The sequence below is a fragment of the Neomonachus schauinslandi genome, chromosome 7, assembly GCF_002201575.2.
Source record: "Neomonachus schauinslandi chromosome 7, ASM220157v2, whole genome shotgun sequence".
NCBI lineage: Eukaryota > Metazoa > Chordata > Mammalia > Carnivora > Phocidae > Neomonachus > Neomonachus schauinslandi.
This window is the reverse complement of record NC_058409.1, coordinates 109,503,480-109,525,387: the sequence shown is the minus strand read 5'-3', so window position 1 is coordinate 109,525,387 and position 21,908 is coordinate 109,503,480. Positions and strand designations below refer to the sequence as shown.

The window sequence follows — 21,908 nt, the reverse complement described above, 5'->3', positions numbered from 1 at the left end:
AGGGACTCCAGGATCATGACCTGAGCCGAAGGCAGTCGCTTAACCAACTGAGCCACCCAGGCGCCCTCTCTTATTGGCTTATTAGCTATTAACTGTGTTTTAGCTATTTGGTGGTTTCTTGAGGATTAATAGTGTACGTCTTTAACTTACCACAGTCTATCTTCTAAAACCTATGGGTAAACAGTCTATTTTTAGATGAGAAATTTATCATATCTTCAGAAGGAACAGCCATTGCATCCCAATTCATGTGGAGAAATTACAGGTTTCTCCTGAGCCTTTGCTCTCCTGGAAATTACTCTTTTATGATTTAATAAGTGTCAGCCAGACTCTTCCAGAAAGCCTTTATAAATAATACTTAAGAATGAAACATCAGCCTCGAACACTAGCATTTTTTTCCTAAAATTATTTCTATAAGCTGCTATTTAGGAGTCTTTCCAAGTTCATGGTAATTTATTTATAGAACTGACCTGACTTAAATTTTTATTCTGCTTTCTGGTGGTGTTCAGAATGAATATTCCATGTGGAGCCACAGTCTGAGCAAAGATGAGAGATGTTTTATAGCCCAGTAATAATAATTTCTCACAAACCTGTAGAATCTTTTACAAGTTACTAAGCAGCGTATTTCCTTATTTCTTACCTCATTTGCTCTTTAGGATATAGGAAGGGCAGGTGATTTTACAGAGGAGGAAACCCAGGGCCTAAGAGCTAAAATGACTTTACCTCCAGGTCATCCACTGTGTTAGTGGTAGAGTATGGAACTCGAAGCCGGGTCGGTCTCTTTCCCGGGTGCCACACCACTCACCCTCATCCCTGACTTGCTACCACTATTACAATCACCTTTTCCCTAGGCGTTCTGGTAGTGGTAACCTAGTGGCAGCTTGAGCTTTTTGCTTTTCGGCCAGTCTCAGGAAGGTGGGATTAATATCTGAGTAAACACCCATAAGTGACAGAACAAATCTGACAGGGAAATGTTTTCTTTTCAGCATTAATCAAGAAATGGGGCATGGCTAATTTCTATTTGCAGTTGAAATGTAATAACTCCTTGTAATCATTCTGTTCAAAGGGAAGTCATTGGAGATGGTGAGAGCCACCAGTAGCTGAATATATTCATATGCAAATAAATTCTGTTGAATGTAAAAGAACTTGATTTCTATTGGAATTCCCTCTTTTTTTTTTAAGTGGCTATTGTCTATTTTTATATCTCTGAACCCTTAGTCCTTGGTTCTCTAATTTTTTTTTAATTATGTTTTTGATGTAGTATTCATGATTCATTGGTTGCGTATAACACCCAGTGTTCCATTCAATATGTGCCCTCCTTAATACCCATCACCAGGCTAACCCATCCCCCCACCCCCCTCCCCTCTAGAACCTGCAGTTTGTTTCTCAGAGTCCATAGTCTCTCGTGGTCCGTCCATAGTCTCTCGTGGTCCGTCTCTCCCTCCGATTCCCCCCCTTCATTTTTCCCTTCCTACTATCTTTTTTTTTTTTTAATTTTTAATTTTTAACAAGAATGAAGATGAAGCAAATTCTTTGAAGTATTTAGGACTGTGGGTGCAGCTAAGTGCATGGAAGCAATCTTGGACCAAGAATCAAAGACTTCAGGGTTCTAGGTCTAGGTGTGCCCTTGATTCACTATACAATTTGAGGCAAAGCATTTAACCACTTTGAACCTAAGTAGTTAATAATACCTACTTCATAGCATTGCTGAGAGTGTTAAATGAGATATTGGTAAAACATTTTAGCACTATGTGGTATTTGGCTTAATTAGTAGTAATTATTGCTATCTTTATTCTTCTGATACTTATCTGTGTAACCTTGGGCAGCTGTTTTTCCTCATTTGAACCCAGTTTCTCCATTTCTAAATAGTGAATTAATTGTATCTTAGGACCTTTCCAATTCTGACCTTTTTAGATACCATGAATTGGCTATTCTTCTACAAGCTGACACCTTCCTGGCATTGTTGTGGTTATAATGGTCATCAGGCTCCGAGAGGGGTTACACTGGGGTGTTGATTCTGACCTGCTCTTTTCCTTACAGACCACTACGTATACCCGCCGGGGCCATGGGACCTGCACCAGCCCAGGTTGCTCCTTTACATACGTCACCAGGCACAAACCACCTAAGTGCCCTACCTGTGGTAACTTCCTAGGAGGGAAGTGGGTCCCAAAGGTAAGTCCAGTGGTCATTGCTGCTTTGGAGGCCCCACAAAGTAGGCTTCCTGGTCCCCTTTAGAGCAGAGGACTTAAAAAATAAATACTCGTTTTTATTTTCTGACTATTCAAGTAAGTTTCATTGTGACTGTTTAAAAAAGAGAATAAAATGTTATCCATAATCTTATGCCATCCAAAGAAAAACCATTGTTAACATTTTGGTGTCTTTTCTTTCAGTCTTTTATCTGTGAATATCCAAGTTCTGTAGCTTGCCTTTTTTTTTTTTTAACTTACCATGCCATTAAATACTCTTCGAGACTATTATCTTTAATTGCTTTATAACTTCCCATGAATGACTACACCATGTTGATTTATTCATTTCCTGTTACAGTTAAATTTTTAACTAATTTTCCACCCTCCACACTGACTGCTTAGTTACTCAGATGCATAACTCACATCTGCTCTCTTTTTAGCTCAAAGTCCTTTCAGTATCCTATAGTTCCCATTTAATGTAGAGGTCCTTAACCTGATATTTAGGTCTTTCATCATTAACTTTCCAAGTGTATACCTCTGTGTCTGTTTCTCTCTAAGTAAATGATGCTTGATAAATAAATGAGCACCAGAGCTATGCCCCTGTGAAGTTCAGTTCACCATGTTTTTTTTGTTACTTGTTTTATGCTTTGCACTGATTATATAAATCATACATACTTGCCACATTTTTTATATGAGACTATAAATTAGGGTCAAAAGAACTAGAGTAGTCAAGGATGGGTTATAGAGGAGATGGTCTTGAAGGATTAGTAGAATTTGGGTAGGTAGAAAAGGAAAGAGAGTGCTTTGTTTTTGCGAAAATCCTTAGGCTAGGTTTGTGTTTGTTAGGTGTCTAACTCAGCATGGTCCAGATTTATCCATGTAGAGAAAACTTATGTAGTGGCATACCTGTTAAGTTTCTCGGGGGCAGTTTCCATAGAACATCTCTGAAAAACACTGGGATGGTGACTTTTGCCTTCTGGCTGAGTGTTGGGGGTTCAGGGCATCACTAGTTCCAGAAGACAGAATAGGTTAATAATTAAGAATACACTTCCGGGGAGGCGCCTGGGTGGCTCAGTCGTTAAGCGTCTGCTTTTGGCTCAGGTCATGATCCCAGGGTCCTGGGATCGAGCCCCATATCGGGCTCCCTGCTCAGCGGGAAGCCTGCTTCTCCCTCTCCCACTCCCCCTGCTTGTGTTCCCTCTCTCGCTGTGTCTCTTTCTGTCAAAAAAATAAATAAAATCTTAAAAAATAATAATAATAATAACTTCTGCGGGTGCCTGACTGGCTGAGTCGGGAGAGCCTGAGACTCTTGATCTCAGGGTTGTGGGTTGGAGCTCCACATTGAGTGTGGAGATTACATACATACAGATAGACATACACAAACAAACAAACATGAAAGAAAGGAAGGGAAGAAGAAAAGAAACGTGTGTTTGGTCTCTGCACCAGGTTCCTGGCACTGAGTTCCTAAAACCCTAGAAATTTCCTGAGTGATAGAAGAGAAAGGAGCATCCTTGGGGGTGGGGGGAAGTACACTTCTGGAATCAGCTTTCCTCAGTTTAAACTTACCTCCCAGGGATTTTAGCTTTGAAACCTTGGCCAAATCACTTTATGTCTATTCTTTATTTGGTTTATCTTTCATTTGTAAATGGAAATTAACAATAGTGCCTACCTCTTTAGGGTTGGTGGAGGGATCAAATGAGATTATCCCTGTAAAGTGGATGGCACATTCCTAGTATAGATTAAATCCTCAATCAGGGGTCACTGCTATTGCTGTTGGCAGCAGTGGAATTGTCTCTATTATTGCTCTTCACGCTTTCACTTCAAGGGGCAGGAAGGACCCAGTGCTAGTGTGTTTCAGGAGATTTTGTTGAGTTTCTTGTGCTCACCATCTCTGTTGGGCTGCTGTGCAGCCATTCGGTTTCCTCCCACTCTAATTATTCTCCCCAAAATGTACTTCCTCAGCTGCAGTAGAGAGATTGAATAGGACAGTCAGGATCCTCCTTGGCTCTTCTTCACAGATGCACGCTACTGTCTGTCAGGTCTGTCAAATGACCTTATTTCTTGTGCTTTTGCATGGAAGAGTTCTAACGGATCCTGTGGCCTTGTCTCCTTCAGGTTCTGTTTTTACTTTGGCTTTCTTTTCTTTTTCATTTATGTCCATTTTCCCCCTTTGATTGAAATAACTTTTGAGCCATGGTTCTTTTTCTAAGATCAAACTCATAATGTGAAACCAGTTTTTTTCTTAGCTACTTGTCCCCCATCTTGACTTGCTAAGTCAGATTTTTTTCTCCAAAGGTTTTTATAAGAACTGCCATGTAAAGAGTAGGTGCTGTGATTTCTAAATCTCATAGGATCAGAATAAGTCAGTGTAAGAAGAAAAAGGATAACATTTTAGCATCATTGCACTTGGAATTTTAGAGATAAAAGTGACACTGGTTTTTAGATAGTCCAGGTCTCTTGCTGAAGAAAAATACATTCAAGAGAAGTAACTTGTTAAGTTCACATAGCTAATTATGTCAGTGCTTTTCCACTAAATCACACTTCTTAGGCATTGCTCTGCTGTTTAGCTGCAGAATCTTAAGATTTCTGGAGTTCTGATTTTTGAAGCAGCAAGCATAAATAGTTCCTAAAAGCTCCAAATGTGTTCGTGCCCGTCAGGAAATGACTCACCTTTTCTTGTATTGTTCCAGAGTTCATACTGGCTAAAATTAGCCCAAGAAGGTTTGGCACTGTTCCCAATGAATTGGATGGAACAAAAGACGGTGTCTAAAGCTCTGTAGCCCAAAGCCTCACTCCTTTGGCTCTCTGATAGTGGTAATTGAGGTCTCTGTAAGCGGGCAACTGGTAGTATTTACCTTCCATCTTAAAAAGAAAGTGACATCTAAAAGGGTAGGCTGAGTTAAGGAAATGTGAGCTCACTAGCTAGCTTTTTGCTCTGATTCCTTAAATTATTCAGTCTCCCTGCAAAGGATTTTTATCTAAAATAGCCCACTTAGTGGGCAGTGCTTTGCTCAGAGATTTCATTGCAGGGATTTAGTTTAACTTGTCTCCTGTTTTTCTGCTGACTTTTCCCTCTCCAGCAGTCAGTGGGCTCTGTGCAGTTGGAATTTTTCTCTGTATTTACTTGTCTTTATGGATTATTATTGTGTGTTAGAATCTGGGAATGCTTTACTGGAGATTTTTTTTTAAAGATTTTATTTATTTATTTGAGAGAGAATGAGATAGAGAGAGAGAGCATGAGAGGGGGGAGGGTCAGTGGGAGAAGCAGACTCTCTGCTGAGCAAGGAGCCCGATGCGGGACTCGATCCTGGGACTCCAGGATCATGACCTGAGCCGAAGGCAGTCGCTTAACCAACTGAGCCACCCAGGTGCCCTGGAGATTTTTTTTTAAGGTCATCCATATTGGTTCTTAATCAGAGGCAATGTGCTGCCCAGGTGGCTTTGGAAAAGTGAGGGGTTTTGGTAGTCAGTGACTGGGTGAGAATACTGAAATTTAATAACATTAGCCACAGATGGTAATCTTCTGCAATGTGCAGGGGAATCCTGCACCATGAATTGGGCTACCCAAAAGGCTATTGTACTGCTGTTGATGAACACTGAAAGCCTGACTCTTCTTATTTCATGGTGGCAAAATGAGGGTTCTAATGAAGTTTGTCTTAGGTGACGTAAGTAATTAGATGTGAAGCACAGCCTAGATAGAACCCAGCTTTTATCCTTGTTTATAGTGCCTTTCGCTATTCCCATGGCATCCTTAAAAACTTTCCTGAGACCTGTTCTGGAGACGACACTGTTTTAAAAAAAAAAAAATTGTTCATGTGTATGTATATAAATATACCTATATTTAGATGTTTATGTGTACAGGTGTGTGCATAAATAATAGTATATTTCCACAGCAGTGCTGATGGGATAACAGCTACCGCACCAAGGAATTTTTTTAAGTAGGCTGATCTGAAATAGCAGCTGGTATTTTTAGTGAGTTTGAGTATTTTCTAGTAAGTAATTAATATGTTTGAGTTAATTTGATCAAGGGAGAAGTTTGTGGCATGGGTGTAGGTCAGCCTTAAGATTCACCTAAAAGAATCTGGGACAGAAGAGTTTTCCCCAATAGAATTGGAAGCTTTGAGTCTCTCCGTGTGAGATTTGACCACGTTGGGATTAACTGAATCTCATAAAGGGACCACCAAAACAAACAATCTAGAACTTTTAGGCCCAGTATGGCAATATGTCAGCTTCTACCTAGACGTAGAGAAGCAGGCTTTGAAGAAAGGTCAGGCCCAAAATGCCAGCGTTTGTTTGCTGAAACTTAAAGAAGCTATCAATGAGAAATTTGTTAGGAGGAGAACAGCTTTATCCTAAGTGGGGTGTTGAATACTGTAGTGAAAAGGACCTGAAGTCAGAAGACTTAAATTCAGGCCAGTTTTGTACTTGGGCCCTTAAGTTAGCCTATTACTCTCTCTGGGTCTCTGTCTCCTAATCTGTTACCCATACATTTTTGTTGTGAGGATCGAATGAGAGAATACTTGTGATGTGGTGTCCGCTGTAAAATGCTGTATGCATACAGGCATTCTTATTTTTTTTTTTCTAGGAAAAGCCAGCCAAAGTCAAAGTGGAATTGGCTCCTGGTATCTCCTCCAGAGGCTCGGTGGTTAAAAGAAATCAGCAGCCTGTCAACACTGAGCAAAACTCCCCTAAGGAAAACGCCTCCAAACTGACTCTGGAGAACTCGGAAGCTGTAAGCCAGCTCCTAAGTATAGCTCCTCCAAGAGAAGTGGGTGAGGAGAATGAGTGGGAGGAAGTGATCATCTCAGATGCCCATGTTTTGGTCAAGGAAGCTCCTGGGAATCGTGGTACAGCAGCCACGAAGACGCCGATGGTCAAGAGTGGTGTGCAGCCTGAGGTCTCTCTGGGGACAACTGAGAATGACAGTCCTGGACCAGACATACCACCACCAGCTGAGAGGACCAGCACCTCCAGTCCTCTCCCTGCTCCTAAGAAGCCTATAGGGTAAATTAATGTGCTCATATATTACAGGATTGTATTTAGAATAGCAGGTTGGGAAATGCTCCTTGTTTTATCCTATGTTGTTAGAGCATTCCTAAGAGGGAGGAGTTAACCCAGTTAATGGTTCCTATTTTAGAGATACAGAACCAAGGCCTAGAGCCATGGAATGATTTGTCTTTCCTCTTACACTCAGCTATCCCTGCTTTGCTGTTAAATTCCTGTACATATCTTCTTGTCATTTTCTCTGAAGCAGTTATTAGGGTCCTGCTGGTACAGGCTGAGGGTGGTGTTACAAACTAGTATCCAATCGTGGATACTAGATTTGGGAAAAAAAAAAAAAACACCTTATTAAGACATCTTATAGCATGATCCCTGTCCTGGTGGTCAGAGAATTCAGTTTTGGTTGTGATCTGTCTCTGACTTTGGGCATTGTCCCTTCATGCCCGTTTGATCTTGGGCATTGTCCCTTCATGCCCATTCTCTCCTGAAAAATCTTGAGTTGGGTATTGAAAAATATCTAAAATTTAATGGCTGACCTTAACAGCCTGAACAAGATTGTGTGTAAAGCATGCATAGCCCAGTGCCTTGCAGATAGGAGGAGGCCCATAAATATGGGCTATTTTTCCTCCCCTTCTCTCCTTAAAGGCCTGACCAGATTTTTCATGCGGCCCCTTCCCAGAGGCGATTGTGGTCTTATGACTAATGGCCCTTATTTGTTTATATCGGTGGTTCTCAACAGGGAACACTTTTGCCCCCAGGGGACATTGAGGCAATGTTTAGAGGCATTTGGGGTTGTGACAGCTGTGGGGGAGGAGGTGCTGCAGGTATCTGGTGGGCAGAGGCCAGATGTGCTGCTAAACATCCTGCGGTGCACAGGACAGGCCCCGACAAAGAATTAGCCTGCGCAAAATGTCATTAGTGCCAAGGCTTAGAAATTCTGGTGTATATTATTTGATTTAAAACATTTTATTGTTGAATAGGAAATATATTCACACGGTTCAAACTCAAGAGATAAAAACTGAAACAAATCTCTCTTCTAGCCCATCCTTCACTCCCATTTCCATTTTCCAGACGCAGCATTCCCACCTTCCTGTGTTTCTAGACATAGTTTTACGCACATACTACATATGTGTGTATGTATAGATGTGTATGTGTATATATATTTTTTCTTCCTGCCTTTTTTTTACACAAATGGTAGCATAACTTACATCCTTCTACATCTTGCCTGTTTTTATTTAACAGTATACTTCAGGATGGTTCTGTATCCTTAGAGAATGAAGCCATGCAGTTTAGACCTTTTGTTTTGGGCAAGTGAGTCACTTGGCAAATGTGTATTGAGGCCCTTTATGATGTAGCCTGTGCTCAGCACCGGGGCTACAAAAAAAAAGTGTGGGTTTTGTTCTGTAGGGTCTCTTAGCCGCCCTCACAAGGGAGACTGATAAACTTTAAATAATAACTGGAGGCAGATCAGATAGTATAACTACAATAGCTGTTGGTATTCTGCATTGTGGGTACTATTTTGTGCTTTTTTATCTTCATAATGACCCCATGAAATATCTGTCTAAAGCCTGACAGTTTACTACACTATCCCTTTACTAAAATGCTATTCGGAGATTGTACTTCGGTTTTCTTCCCCTTGGTCTGGAATTTTTAGATTTGCCTTCTTGTTTTTTTTCAGAGTTGACCTGCTCACCCCTGGGGCCAGAGTCCCGGAGCTTAAAGGCAAAGCTCGGGTCAGACCCTCATTACTGGCTGCAGCAAGACCCATGAGAGCAATTCTCCCAGCCCCATCTAATGTGGGCCGAGGCAGCGGCATGGGACTGCCCAGGGCCAGGCAGGCCTTTCCCCTGAGTGGTAAGGGGCTGGGACAAACCTGGGAGTGGAGAGCTGTCCAATGGGAAGGGGACAGGAGTGGGAGTTGTTGAGAATGGACTTGAGAGACCTAGGGAGACTCTGAATGCACTTAAGTCACCAGTTTGGCTCCTGATTGTCTCAGATAAAACCCCTTCTGTGAGGACTTGTGGCCTGAAGCCAAGCACGCTGAAGCAGCTGGGCCAGCCGATCCAACAGCCATCTAACACCAGTGAGGTGAAGGTAAGACCCGTTCTCCAGAGGTGGGGCTTTCTGGGAGGCCTGCTGCTCTGAGAACAGGACTTCTATTTAGTGTCTCAAAGCCATAGGCAAAAAGCCTGTTCTTACACTTTAGACTTCTGGAATGAAGTTGAGCATGAATGAGTTATTTATTTTTAGTTAAATTTCTTTTCTTGTTATAAAATGAATGCGAATGCGTGTTTTTAAACTTTTTTTAGAAATAATTTTGAGGGGCACCTGGGTGGCTCATTCAGTTAAGCGTCTGCCTTTGGCTCAGGTCATGATCCTGGGGTCTTGGGATCGAGCCCTGCGTCGGGCTCCCTGCTCAGTGGAGAGCCTGTTTTTCCCTCTGTCTGCTTCCTCCACTTGTTCTCTCCCTCACTCTCTTAAATAAATAAAATCTTAAAAAAAAAAAAATTTTGAAACTTAGGGAACAAATTGCATTGCAAGAGTAAAGATAGTACAAAGAGCAACCATGTATTTTTTATCCATAGTCACTTATTGTTATCGCCCATTTTGCTTTGTCATTTGTCCTCCTCTGTGCTTCTAAATACAGGTAGTTTAAGGGGAAGTTACATGTCCTTTGGCTTCTTAATACCTCAGTGTGTATTTCCTAAGAAGGGTATTCTGTTACTGACACGTTGATACAATACGTCAGTCTGTCATTTGCATTCCCATTTCATCAGTTTTACCCAGTTATGGCCTTTCTAGCATTTTTCCACTCCAGTACAGGATTCAGTCTAGGATTAGATAATTGCATTGAGTTGTCTTATTTCTTTAGCCTCTTTTAAAAAAAATGAATGCATGGTGGTTATAGAAAATTCAGGTAAGGCAGAAAGAAAGTCAGTCCCTTGTAATCCTGTCACCCAGAACTAACTACTATTGGCAGTCTGCGCCCATTCAGCCTTTAAGTCCTTTCCTTTATTTGTGTGTGTTTTTTAATAGGATTTTTTAAAACCAAAAAACATGGCTCTTACTCCACATTCTGGTTTGTAGCCAGTATATAATCCATTCAACTTAATGATAGAGTTATTAGAGGCTTCCCAGGTGCCAGAAATTCAGTGTATTCAAGCACACTTGCTCTTAGGTTTTTTGTTTTTTTAGTTCTTTTTCCATATGTGACTAGAATAGTTATGATCAAAATTCCCTAAATCAGCATTTTATTTACTAGACCTCTTTTTTTGGGTCATGACCCTCAATAACACATTTTTACATCACAGCCCAGTAAACTTATCCATACCTGTATACATAAAAAGTATAAGGAAACTATCTATGCCTTCATATATATGTAGTCACTTTGCTATTTTCCATTTTGCAAAATGCTCATTTCAACTCATTAATTTCACAACCCCTCAGTGGGTTGCGACCTGTAGTTCGGAAACCCTGTTAGACCAAATTGAAATAGGAAAATCAGGCTGAGGGCAGCTGCTTAACCAACTGAGCCATCCAGGTGCCCCAAACATTGGAAAATTTCATAGATGGTGGTAAAAGGGAAAACGGTCATGATCTTCCTCTCACCCTGTGACATTTTAGTGAACAGTCTCTCAGACTTCATTCTGTGCCAACATTATTCAACCACATATTTGCATGTATAACCATCATGAGCTTTTCTCACTTTGTATTAGTTGTCCATCTGATTCACAGTGTTTCTAACATGCAGTGTTAGAAGCTGCACAGAAGAGTGTGGCAGCCCTGGACTTGGAAGTGATACTCAACCTTTGGTGGGCTGGTGATGCTGGCTAGCATCCTAGAAGGCTCACATGGAGCATAGCTCTACACATTCCCTTGGGAAACTATCTCCTCAAGCTGTTTCAGGACACAGGACCTCAACAGTTTGAGGTTTTAGATAAACCTCAATTAGATAAACTATCTAAACTCTTAGATAAACTAAATCACTTGTTCTGATCCACAGCTCTCAAACAGTCCGGCCAGTAGGACATCTCAGGTGAAAGTTGTAGAGGTCAAGCCAGATATGTTTCCTCCATACAAGTACAGCTGCACTGTAACGCTGGTAAGTGTAGCCAGGTGATGGGCTGACATGGAAGTGGTTTTGGTTTTCTGGCGGAGGGTGAGTAGAAGTCTGAGGGAGGTGGGGAGTAGTCGTTCGGAGTGATAGTAGGGTCAGGGATAGATCATTGGTCCTGAAGAGGCCATCACTGATACCAGTGATAGCTGCTGGGTGAATCAGCTGGGTTTTTCCCAGACGAGATCTATAGAGTGTAGGCCAGCTGAGACCTGGATATTTCTTGGAGAGTAATTGGAGATGAGAATCTTGTCCAGCTTTAGCATTCAACAGTCTTTGGACCTTCTATCCTCAGAAGTGTTTTCCACAGATAAGCTTAAGAAAATTGTATTTATCCTCCTTAACACAGTCACATTCAGTACTGGTATCTCAAAGCATTTGAGAAGTGCTTTGGTAAAACAACTTTGTTTCGCTTGGCATTTCCTACCAAGGTTTTCCCTTCCCACCCACCTTTTATTTTTAACACTACATATATTATCCCAGTAAACAAATGTGTGACTCTGGGGTCATCCTTTAGCTGGGTAAGCCACATGGAACAGTAGAATAAACACTCGAAGGACTTAGTCCAAAAGTGGTTCTGGCTCTGCTGCCAGCATGCCACATGACCTTGGGCAAGGCTCTTTGCTTCTCTGGTCCTTAGTTTTCACCATCTATAAAGTGCTGCGTCATTTTGGATATCATGTTGGGGCTTTTCTTGCTCTTAATATTCTCTAATTTTGTTGATCCTTAAGGTACCAGTTAGCCAGGTACCTTTTGACAGGTTCTCTGGCAGAGCTGAGTAAGACACAGATTTTGAGAGAGCAGCTGGATTTTTGAAAATTTTTACCAGATAAAGGCAGACAGGTGCAGAACCATTCATTCATTCAAAAAATATTTCCTGAGCACCTGCCCTGGCCAGGCCCTTTGCTGGGGATTCCATAGTAACAAGACAGCACAGTATGGTGGATTAGTGCATAGTCTGGCCTGATCCTTAAGGAGAATATCTCCTTTATCCTGGATACCTGCTCAGTTTTCTTTCCCCAGAGACCTAATTATTACCTTCTCCATGCCGTCTGTACCTTTACTTCCCTGTCCCTTTGGCTATAGGAGGCACTAGGGTTACCATCTGGGGGAACTTTCAGGCCCTTTCCCTTTGGCTGATTAGATAGCAGCTTGTCGTAGGAGCCTAGATGTCGTAGGAGCCTAGGGTAGTGCAGAGGTCATGGTTGTCTTCATGCAGGGCATGGACTCTTTAGTTCACCACAGTATCCAGCACTCTGTTAGAAAAGGCCTGCTGGTGGCCTGGACCCTGAAGGCATTTGAATTTCTGACCCTTAAGAGTCCACTCGTTTCACAGATGGGGAGGAGGGACTTGCCAAAATTACACAGGCTGTAGTAAGTTGAAAGGGCATAACCGCAGAAAAAGGATCTTGTTTCAAGGCTTTTTGGAAGTTAGTCTACATGTACTTTTGCAGTTGTCACTCTCACCTTTGACTGATAGCTGGTCATCCTGGTTTTTTACTCTGCCCAGGTGTAACTTTTGTGGAATTAAATATTGGTCTCACTTTTTTAGGATTTGGGCCTGGCTACTTCAAGAGGCAGGGGAAAGTGCAAGAATCCCTCTTGTAACTACGTCTACACCAACAGGCATAAACCACGGATTTGTCCCAGTTGTGGTTTTAACCTTGCCAAAGACCGAACTGAGAAAACCACCAAGGCTCTCGTGAGTTCCTTCCCTAAATATATCCCGTCACCTTGTGTGAGCTCTGTTGGTGCACCTGTTTTAGTAGAAATAGAAAATGATTTCTTAGTACATGATAGTGGTTTGAACACCAGAACTGTAACCAGTTGTTAAGTTCTTAACCTAGCCTCCTTCTCTCTGGGCTCCCTTGTCTTCATTGTTAAGTTGAGAAGGTTGGCTAGGTACCTTAATCTCTGAAAACCTTCTAGCCCAGTGGACTAAGAGTTCATTCCCCAAGGTGAATGGGAACACAGGCTTTAAAGAGAATTCTGAAGAAGAGAGGGATGGAAGGGGGGTTACATTCTTTTAGATCTGAGACCTGGTGGAGGACCTGTAAATAGTGTCGTGGTATGTAGAGAATGCCAACCCTCAGACTTTGTAGATTAGATCACTGCTTCTCAGTTTCCTTGCAGAGCTTTTGGCTCAACACAAAGCTTTACTTCTAGCAGTCTTGGCAAATCTCTCTGAAGTTGGACCAAGCTATTTGGATAGTAAAACACATTCCACTTGGCTCTTTAGGACTTGTTTTTTATTTATTAGAACCAGGAAAAATGGGTATCTTTAGAGGTCCTGTGAATTTCTTTAAGTGAGCAGAAAGATACAGCACCTGAGGCAGCAGATGGAATGACTAGGATGAGGGTAAGAAGACAGATCTCCCTGATCTGCCTTGGGGGAAAAGAGGATGGCATCCAGAATAGGTCAGGATCCGAGGTGGAGCCTGGCCACTCCAGGTCTAAGCTGGACTTTGCAAGGTGGGCAGGATTTGGATGGAAGGGGAAGGCATTCCATACTCAAGGATAAGCAATGGCAAAAGCAAAGAGCTGCGGAGGGTGTTCCCAGTCACCTAAAAGAGAAGGGTATGTAGGGAGGAATACAGAAAATAAGGCACAAAAGGCACATTGGGGCCGTACTGTGGAAGATCTTTAATGCTAAACCGGGCAATTTGTTTTTTAGGCTGTAGGGTCACATTGAGGCCCATGATTTGACAACATTCTGTCTTGACTCCCGGTGACACCACAATCTCTTTTAGGGCAGGTGTATCTATTTTGCCATACCATCTGACCCTGGAGTGTGCATAATCAATGTGTTGATCAGTGATTATAGAATGGAATTGAGTTCCGAATAGGTAGAGGCTCTGAACATTCCTTTCTCCTATTTGATTGTAGCTGTTGGTGTGGTTTGCAGTATGGAAATGGATGTTGGTCCCTAGATTTAGGATAATGAAGTGACCTTATTTTCCAGGTCAGACAGGAATGGTCTGGGGACTTCTAGCCAATTGATTTCAAATCCTAGTCTTTGAAATTTATATTTATATTCTTCTGTCTTTGGCTGATAGCTGCCTACCCACGGGACACTTATCTTCTGACATTCTGTCACCTTTAACTTCCTAAATTTTAGAGAAATAAAATGTAATTACCGTTTTTCATAAACTGAAACACTGGTCAGAGACCCTGGGGACCTTTGTGTGTGGTGCTCTTTGGGGCCCCCTGGTGGCCACATGTTTCCTGTGCCGCTTGTCCTTGGCTGTAATTAAGACTGTCACCTCTCTGGGCAGGAATGGTCTTCGTTCCTTTCCATCTTTCATCTGTGGCTCAGAGCAAAAGGATATAGTATTCCTGTCAACTCTTCTTCCAGTCCATGGTTCAACATAGTCATGACTGGGAACACACTATCTACGAGGGCAAATCCTAGTGTCAGTCAGCTCTCTGCAGCCATTCATTCATTCTTTGAGCAAGCATACATTGAACGCCTACCATAGGTCAGGTCTTTGGAGATACAAAGATAAGTAGGACATGGTCCCTTCCCTTGAGGCGCTCACAGTCTAGTGGGGGAGAAAGATAGGTAGCCAAACTTACAAATAATAAGACCAAGCGTTGTTGCAGGTGTGCAGAGTTACTAGAAAGTTCCTTTTTGTTATTTAGCAGTTAACTTCTGCAGAGCAACATGTAATATGTCCAGCAGATATGAATTAGCATTTTTGTGTGCCCTTATGCTGGTATTGGGAATCTGTAAATAAGCAGGGACCTTATCCTCACCAGAGATGGGGGAATAGTCTGACCAACTGTGAGTCAGTGAATTCTGCAGTAAAAGAATGGACTCTGGGAGCATGAGGGAGGGAGGGATTCCTGCTGCATTTGTACAGGGATTGTAAAGGATCTGTTTTTAATGAGCGTTTCAGAACCGTGTTCCTGAAAGCCTCTGACTGGTGTCTAATATAGTTCCCTTGTACCCAGAAGATAAAAGTGTTAAAGAGAAATACTTGAAGCGGTACAGATCGTTGTTTACATATCAAAACTACCATTGATAGAGCTTTCATTGCATCCCCAGAACTGTGCTAAGTGCTTTACTTGCAATATTTTATTGATTCTGTACAGCAACTCTAGGAGATCACTAGTATTTCATCCTTTATTTCATAGGTGAGGAAACTGAGGCTCAGAAAGATAACTAAATCGCTTTGGTTCACACATGTATAGTTGTTACATGGCATGTCCAAAATTGAGATCTGGGTGTGTTATTCTCCAAATCCCATCCCTGGTGAATGGAAGCTGACTCTTGAAACTATTACCAAGCAGTGTGTGTCATCCTCTCGTTTCACTGAGCGAGAACCTGGCACCAGAGAGAGAAAGCACCTGCGTTGAGTCACACAACGAGTTACTAACTGAGCTGGTTGAAAGCCTAGGTTTACCCCCACCGTACCATGGCTGGGCCCATCCCTCTGTCACTTGCAGCCTCTCCGTGTTTTAGCCTGAGGCTGGTGGTACACTAGGTGCTGGCTGATCATTCAGTCCGCTCTCTTCCCAGGAGGTCAACTCACCTCTCCCAGATGTGCTGAGTGCCACAGAGCCGCTGAGCCTGGCCCAGAGAGAGATCCAGCGCCAGTCCACGCTGCAGCTGCTGCGCAAAGTCCTGCAGATTCCTGAGAACGAGTCAGAGCTGGCCGAGGTCTTCGCCCTGATTCACGAACTCAACAGCTCTCGACTCATTCTGTCCAACGTGAGTGAAGAGACAGTCACCATCGAGCAGACCTCTTGGTCGAATTATTATGAGTCTCCGTCCACGCAGTGCCTACTCTGTAGCAGCCCATTATTCAAAGGGGGACAAAAGTAAGCACCCCTTTGAGATTTACCCCGTCCCCAGCTGCCCTGTCCTCCTCGGCCCATATTGCCCCTTTCAGACAGCTATAAAGCTATAGCCTTTGAAGGTGTTATTCTCTGCTTCTCTTAGGTTTCCTTTGCTTTTGAACTGCTGAAGTAAAATAATAATAATTCGTAATCGTCTATTATTTTTAATGAAAAATGTCTGAAAGTTATTGTCACCAAGTTAGGATTTTATTTACATCTGGACTGCCCAGCATAATGCTTGGACTTGGTAGTTCAGGGGGATTGGTTAAATTGGGTAATAAATTAAGAGTTACGTTAACTTCAGGGGTGATTCCACAGACCTCATTCCAACAGAGTGGGAACACGCACCTAGAAAACCCTGGAACGCGAGCCCCAGCACCTTCATTTGCCTACTGCATTAGTCTTGAGAATTTTGCCATTGATCACTGAGCCCTGGGACTGCATTAAGTTGATTTCCCTTCTGTTTTTCTGTTGGTGATGTTTTGGTACTAGCTCCCTGGCTGGGCCCCAGGAGTGCTGGCTGCTGACAGCCAGCCGGCTGCAGGTGGTGACTGCCCAAGTGAAGATGTGCCTGAACCCTCATTGTCTGGCCCTGCACAGCTTCATGGACATCCATACAGGTGCGTGTCAGCCTTTCTTCCCTCGGAGGGCCCCAAAGCAGGCTTGGGCAGCCTCTGGGGGTTAGACCTTGCTCCTTTGAGCACTGGGCCTTTTCTCAGATGGGGCTTCTGAGAAAGCGGCAGTTTTTCCTTCTGGATGTCTTAGCCCCAGAAGATGATGTTTATCGATCAAGTGTTAGGACTCTCATATCTGGGATCTTTAAACAAAGTTCATTGCTAAATAACAAATCCTCATTGTGGAAGAAATGGAACATGCTGACAAGTATAAAGAAGAAACTGAAACCGGTAGTAATCGTGCTGCCATGAGATAAACACTTAGCATTCTGCTCTTTAATCTTTCAGATGTGTTTTCATCCATACAGAATATAAGGCTGTAGGAAGTTTATGGGTTTATAGTTTTTCTTTCGACAGAAGTGGGATTATGCTGGGTGTTATTTTCGAATATTCTTTTTAAGTTTAGCAGTGTATCATGGGCATCTTCCTGTGCCAGCAAGTGGAGAAATACATGACCATTTTTTTTTTTTTTAATTTTTATTTATTTGACAGAGAGCAACAGTAGGAACACAAGCAGGGGTAGTGGGAGAGGGAGAAGCAGGCTTCCTGCCGAGCAGGGAGCCCGATGTGGGGCTCGATCCCGGGACTCCGGGATCATGACCTGAGCCGAAGGCAGACGCTTAACGACTGAGCCACCCAGGCGCCCTTTCTTTTGTTTTTTTGTTTTTAATACATGACCATTTTTAAGGGGTGCATGGGACTCCATTTTAGAATCCTCCTTGTAATTAACTCATGGTGTGCAGGCCTTAATTATTTCCTTTGGGCACGTGCTCCACACGGAATTGCTGCGTGTTCACCCATCCCCCCTAAACATTCATCAACGCCAAACACTACGGAGCATTCACCATGTGCCAACAGTGTCAGAATTTGGATCTTGAATTTCACATGTAGAATTGAGTGCTGAAGATTAAAGAGTATCTGTTATTCTCTTTGTCTTCAGAACCTTATGGTGCCTTGTTTTGAATTCATGCTCTTAATGTCTTGTATTGCCCAATTGAATTTGTCCTATTATTTATGGTCTTGCCAGTAGTTAATGAGAATGCCATTTCCCTGCAGTCTGTCTAGGCCAGTAGTACTTAGGATTAATATATTTTTTTTAATTTTACTTTTAAGTTTACATACAGCAAAATTTACTTTGTTGTTTGACAGTTACGTGAGTTCTGACAAATGCACTGAGATGTTTAACTGCCACCGCAATCAATAGAACAGTTCCATTGCCCAAAACCTTTCTCCTGTACTGTGCCCTTGTAATCAAACCCACCCCACACCCCTAGCCTCTAGCAACCATTCGATAATGTTCTTCATTCCTATAGCTCCATCTTTCCGGAATGTCACTCATGTCACAGTATGTAGCATTTTTACAAAATCATTTTTAAAAATGAGGGTTTTTTTTTTTTTTAATTTAAGTATAGTTGATACCAGTGTTTGTAGCATTTTTTTTTTTTTTTTTAAGATTTTATTTATTTGACAGAGACAGCAAGAGAGGGAAAACACAAGTAGGGGGATTGGGAAAGCGAGAAGCAGGCTTTCCGCTGAGCAGGGAGCCTGATGCGGGGCTTGATCCCAGGACCCTGGGATCATGACCTGAGCCGAAGGCAGACACTTAACTGAGCCACCCAGGCGCCCCTGTTTGTAGCATTTTAAGTGAGTCTGGCTTCTTCCATTACACATCATGCCTTTGAAAGTCATCCATATTGGGAGCACCTGGGTGGCTCAGTCCATTGAGCGTCTGACTCTTGGTTTTGGCTCAGGTCATGATCTCAGGGTCCTGGGATCAAGCCCCATGTCAGGCTCCGGGTTCAGCATGTAGTCTGCTTGGCATTCTGCCCCTCTCTCTGTGCCTCCTCCCACTCACGTGCACTCACTCTCTCTCTCAAAAAAAAAAGAAAGAAAAAGTCAAGTCATCCATATTGTTGCATGTATCAGTAGTTCCTTCTTCATGTTGAGTAGTTTCCCATTTTGTGGAGTACCACAATTTGCTTATCTGTTCGCTTGTTGAAGGACATACGTGTTGTTAGGTTTTGACACTTAAGAATAGACCTGCTATAAACATTCACATACAGGCTTTTGTGTGAACACAAATTTTCATTTCTCTTGGGTGAATACTGAGGAGTCAAATTGCTGGGCTGTATGCTAAGTGTAGGTTTGTTTGTTTATTTATTTAATTTATTTTTTTTTTAAAGGAATTGCCAGACTGTTAGGTAAATGTTTGTACCATTTTGCAGTACCTCCAACAGTGAGTGAGAGTTCTGTTTTGCTCCATTTGTGAGCACTTGGTACTGTTTATTTTTTTCGTTCTTGTTTTTCTTAGCCATTCTGATGGTTTTATGAAGTGGTACCTCATTGTGGTTCTGATTTGTATTTCCTCGGTGACTCATGATATTGGGCATCATTTCATGGGTTTATTTGCCACCCATGTGTCGTCTTTGGTGAAATATCTATTCCATCTTTGGCCTGTTGAATTGGATTGTTTCCTTACTGTTGAATTTTGAGGTTTTTTTTTTTTTTTTTTTTTTTTGAGAATTCTTTATATATTCTGGATCCATAAGTCCTTTGTCAGGTAAGTGATTTACAGATGTTTTCTTATGGTCTCTGGCTTGACTCTTCATTCTCTAAGTGGAATCTTCCACAGAGCAGAAGTTCTTAAGACAAAGACCACTTCATCAGTTGTTTCTTCTAGGGATTATGCTTTTGATGGTCTAAGGTGTCTCTGTCTAGGTGAAGATCATAAATATTTTTTCTATTTTTTTCTAGTTTTATGATTTTATGGGTTATATTTAAGTCTCTGATTCATTTTGAATTCATTATTATATAAAGTGGGAGGACCAGATTGAGTTCTTTCTTTTCTTCTTTTGCATATGGACATCCAGTTGTACCACCATTTGTTGAAAGGTAGTCTCTTCTCCATTGAATTGCTTTGGCTCCTTTGTTGAAAAACAGCCGATCATATACGTGTGGGTATATTTCTGTGGTCTACGCTGTCCCATTGGTTTATGTTGTCTGTTCTTTTGCCAATACCACACTGGTCTTGATTACTACAGCCCGGATAGTAGGTCTTTAAGTCAGCTAGTGTCTCACTCCTCCAACCTTGTTCTTCCTGAATTGTTTTGGCTCTTTTAGTTCCTTTCCATTTCCATATAAATTTTAAAATCAGCTTCTCAGGGGGCGCCTGGGTGGCTCAGTCGTTAAGCGTCTGCCTTCGGCTCAGGTCATGATCTCAGGGTCCTGGGATCAAGCCCCGCATCGGGCTCCCTGCTCGGCGGGAAGCCCGCTTCTCCCTCTCCCACTCCCCCTGCTTGTGTTCCCTCTCTCGCTGTGTCTCTCTCTACCAAATAAATAAAATCTTAAAAAAAAAAAAAAAAAAAAAAAATCAGCTTCTCAGTATCTGCAGAATCCTGTTAGAATTTTAATTGGGATTACGTTGAATCTATATAGATCAATTTGTGAAAGCTTGACATGCTTAGAAATACTGAGTCTTCTAATCCCTAAACCTGTCCATCTTTCCATTTTATTAGGGTTTCCTTTATTTCTTTCATCAGTGTTTTGTAGTTTTCAGCATATAGATCCTGCACATATTTTGTTAGATTCATACCTAAGTTATTTCGTTTTGTTCCATGGTAAATAACGTGGTTCAGTTTCTAACTGTTCAGTGTTAGTGTAGAAACATGATTGGGTAGACAAAACCCATTTTTATCCAGTGACCGTGCTAAACTCACTTACCAGCTTAAGGAACTTTTTGTAGATCAATATTACAATTTTTTTAAAGTTTGCCAATTTGGTAGGTGAAAACTAGTGTATTATTTCTTAATTTGCATTTCTTTGATTACCAGGAGGATTTTATGGTTTTTGTTTTTTAATATCTTCTGTGAGTTTTGTGAACAGTTCCATTCTTCATTGGAATATTGACCGAGTTCTTCCCTAGTTTATTCATTGTCTTTTACTTTGTGATTTTTTTTTTTTTTCTGGACACAAAGGTTTTTTTTTTTTTTTTTTTTTTGTGGGGGGTGGTTGTTTGTCTTTTGTTTTTATTTTAATTTTTATGTAATCATACTTAATCATCTCCTTTATTGGTTTCAGCATTTGGTATCATGCTCAGAAAGGCCTTCCCCACTCCTCTATACTCTCCTTTCATGGGAGCACATATTCTAGAGCTCGATTTTGTGCAAATTTGTGCATTATACTTTGTGCAAATATAAAATTGCCCTCTTTTTTTCGTCTTAAATTGACTGCATTTAAATCCCTCCAAGTCTTTTATCTCGGGCTTTGGTTAGGGGTGGCTGATTTTGTTGCTTTTGTTACATCTCCTACACATCCCTGGACTAGAGGGTGTTCCTGGCCTTTACCCACGGTGCAGTTGTTGAGAAGTAGAGGAAGAGTGGGCCCTGGTGGTCATGAGCGCTGAGCTGGGCGGTACGGAGGCTTTTGGGTTTTTTGTTTGTTTGTTTTAATTAAAAATTCCTGTATTTTTTTATTTTTAATTTTATTTTTAATTTAAATATAAAGTTTAATTAAAATATAAATTTAATTTAATTTTTAAATTAATTAATTAATTAATTTAAATTAATTAATTTAAATTAATTTAATTTAATTTTAAATTTTTTAATTTTTAAAATAAATTTAATTAATTTTTAATTTAAATATAAAATTTAATTTAAAAATAAAATTTTTAATTTTAATTAAAAATTCCAGGATTCCTGAAATCCTGAATTCCGGATTTCATTGCTTGCTTTTTTCATTTAACGGTGTATTATGGACAGCTCCACGCCAGAGCATTTAGGTCTGTTACTTTTTTTAATGAGGTATAATTTTCTGTTTTAGGAATGTACCATAATTAACTATTCCCCTGTTGCTGGATACTTAGTTTGTTTCTAATTTTTTCCATTGTGGATGTTTTACAGTGAGTTTCTCTGTTGCCTCTTTTTAACTTTGCAGGTCTCTTTAATGTGGGGAACAAGCTACTAGTGAGCCTGGACTTGCTTTTTGCAATCCGGAACCAGATCAAGCTAGGAGAGGACCCCAGAGTGTCCATCAGCGCTGTTCTGAAGTCGGTGCAGGAGCAGACAGGTACAGGTTGGCTTCTTCCCTTTCCCATAG

The 21,908-nt window shown here is 41.5% G+C and overlaps 1 protein-coding gene across 3 annotated transcripts in view; it reads left to right on the top strand.

Annotated features, from left to right (window-relative positions):
• HMGXB3 (HMG-box containing 3) overlaps positions 1-21,908 on the top strand; it is a 45,894-nt gene that overhangs the window by 13,062 nt on the left and 10,924 nt on the right. Inside the window, exons 6-15 of one of the 3 annotated variants that reach the window (XM_044917145.1) lie at positions 2,038-2,169; positions 6,769-6,915; positions 7,012-7,187; positions 8,863-9,038; positions 9,181-9,278; positions 11,188-11,286; positions 12,851-13,000; positions 15,821-16,122; positions 16,633-16,760; positions 21,747-21,878. In XM_044917145.1, coding sequence (XP_044773080.1) covers positions 2,038-2,169; positions 6,769-6,915; positions 7,012-7,187; positions 8,863-9,038; positions 9,181-9,278; positions 11,188-11,286; positions 12,851-13,000; positions 15,821-16,122; positions 16,633-16,760; positions 21,747-21,878 — 1,540 coding nt within the window. Of the gene's footprint in view, positions 1-2,037; positions 2,170-6,768; positions 7,188-8,862; positions 9,039-9,180; positions 9,279-11,187; positions 11,287-12,850; positions 13,001-15,820; positions 16,123-16,632; positions 16,761-21,746; positions 21,879-21,908 lie in introns of all 3 variants that reach the window. The other 2 variants (XM_021700822.1, XM_044917146.1) reach the window with 2 other exon arrangements.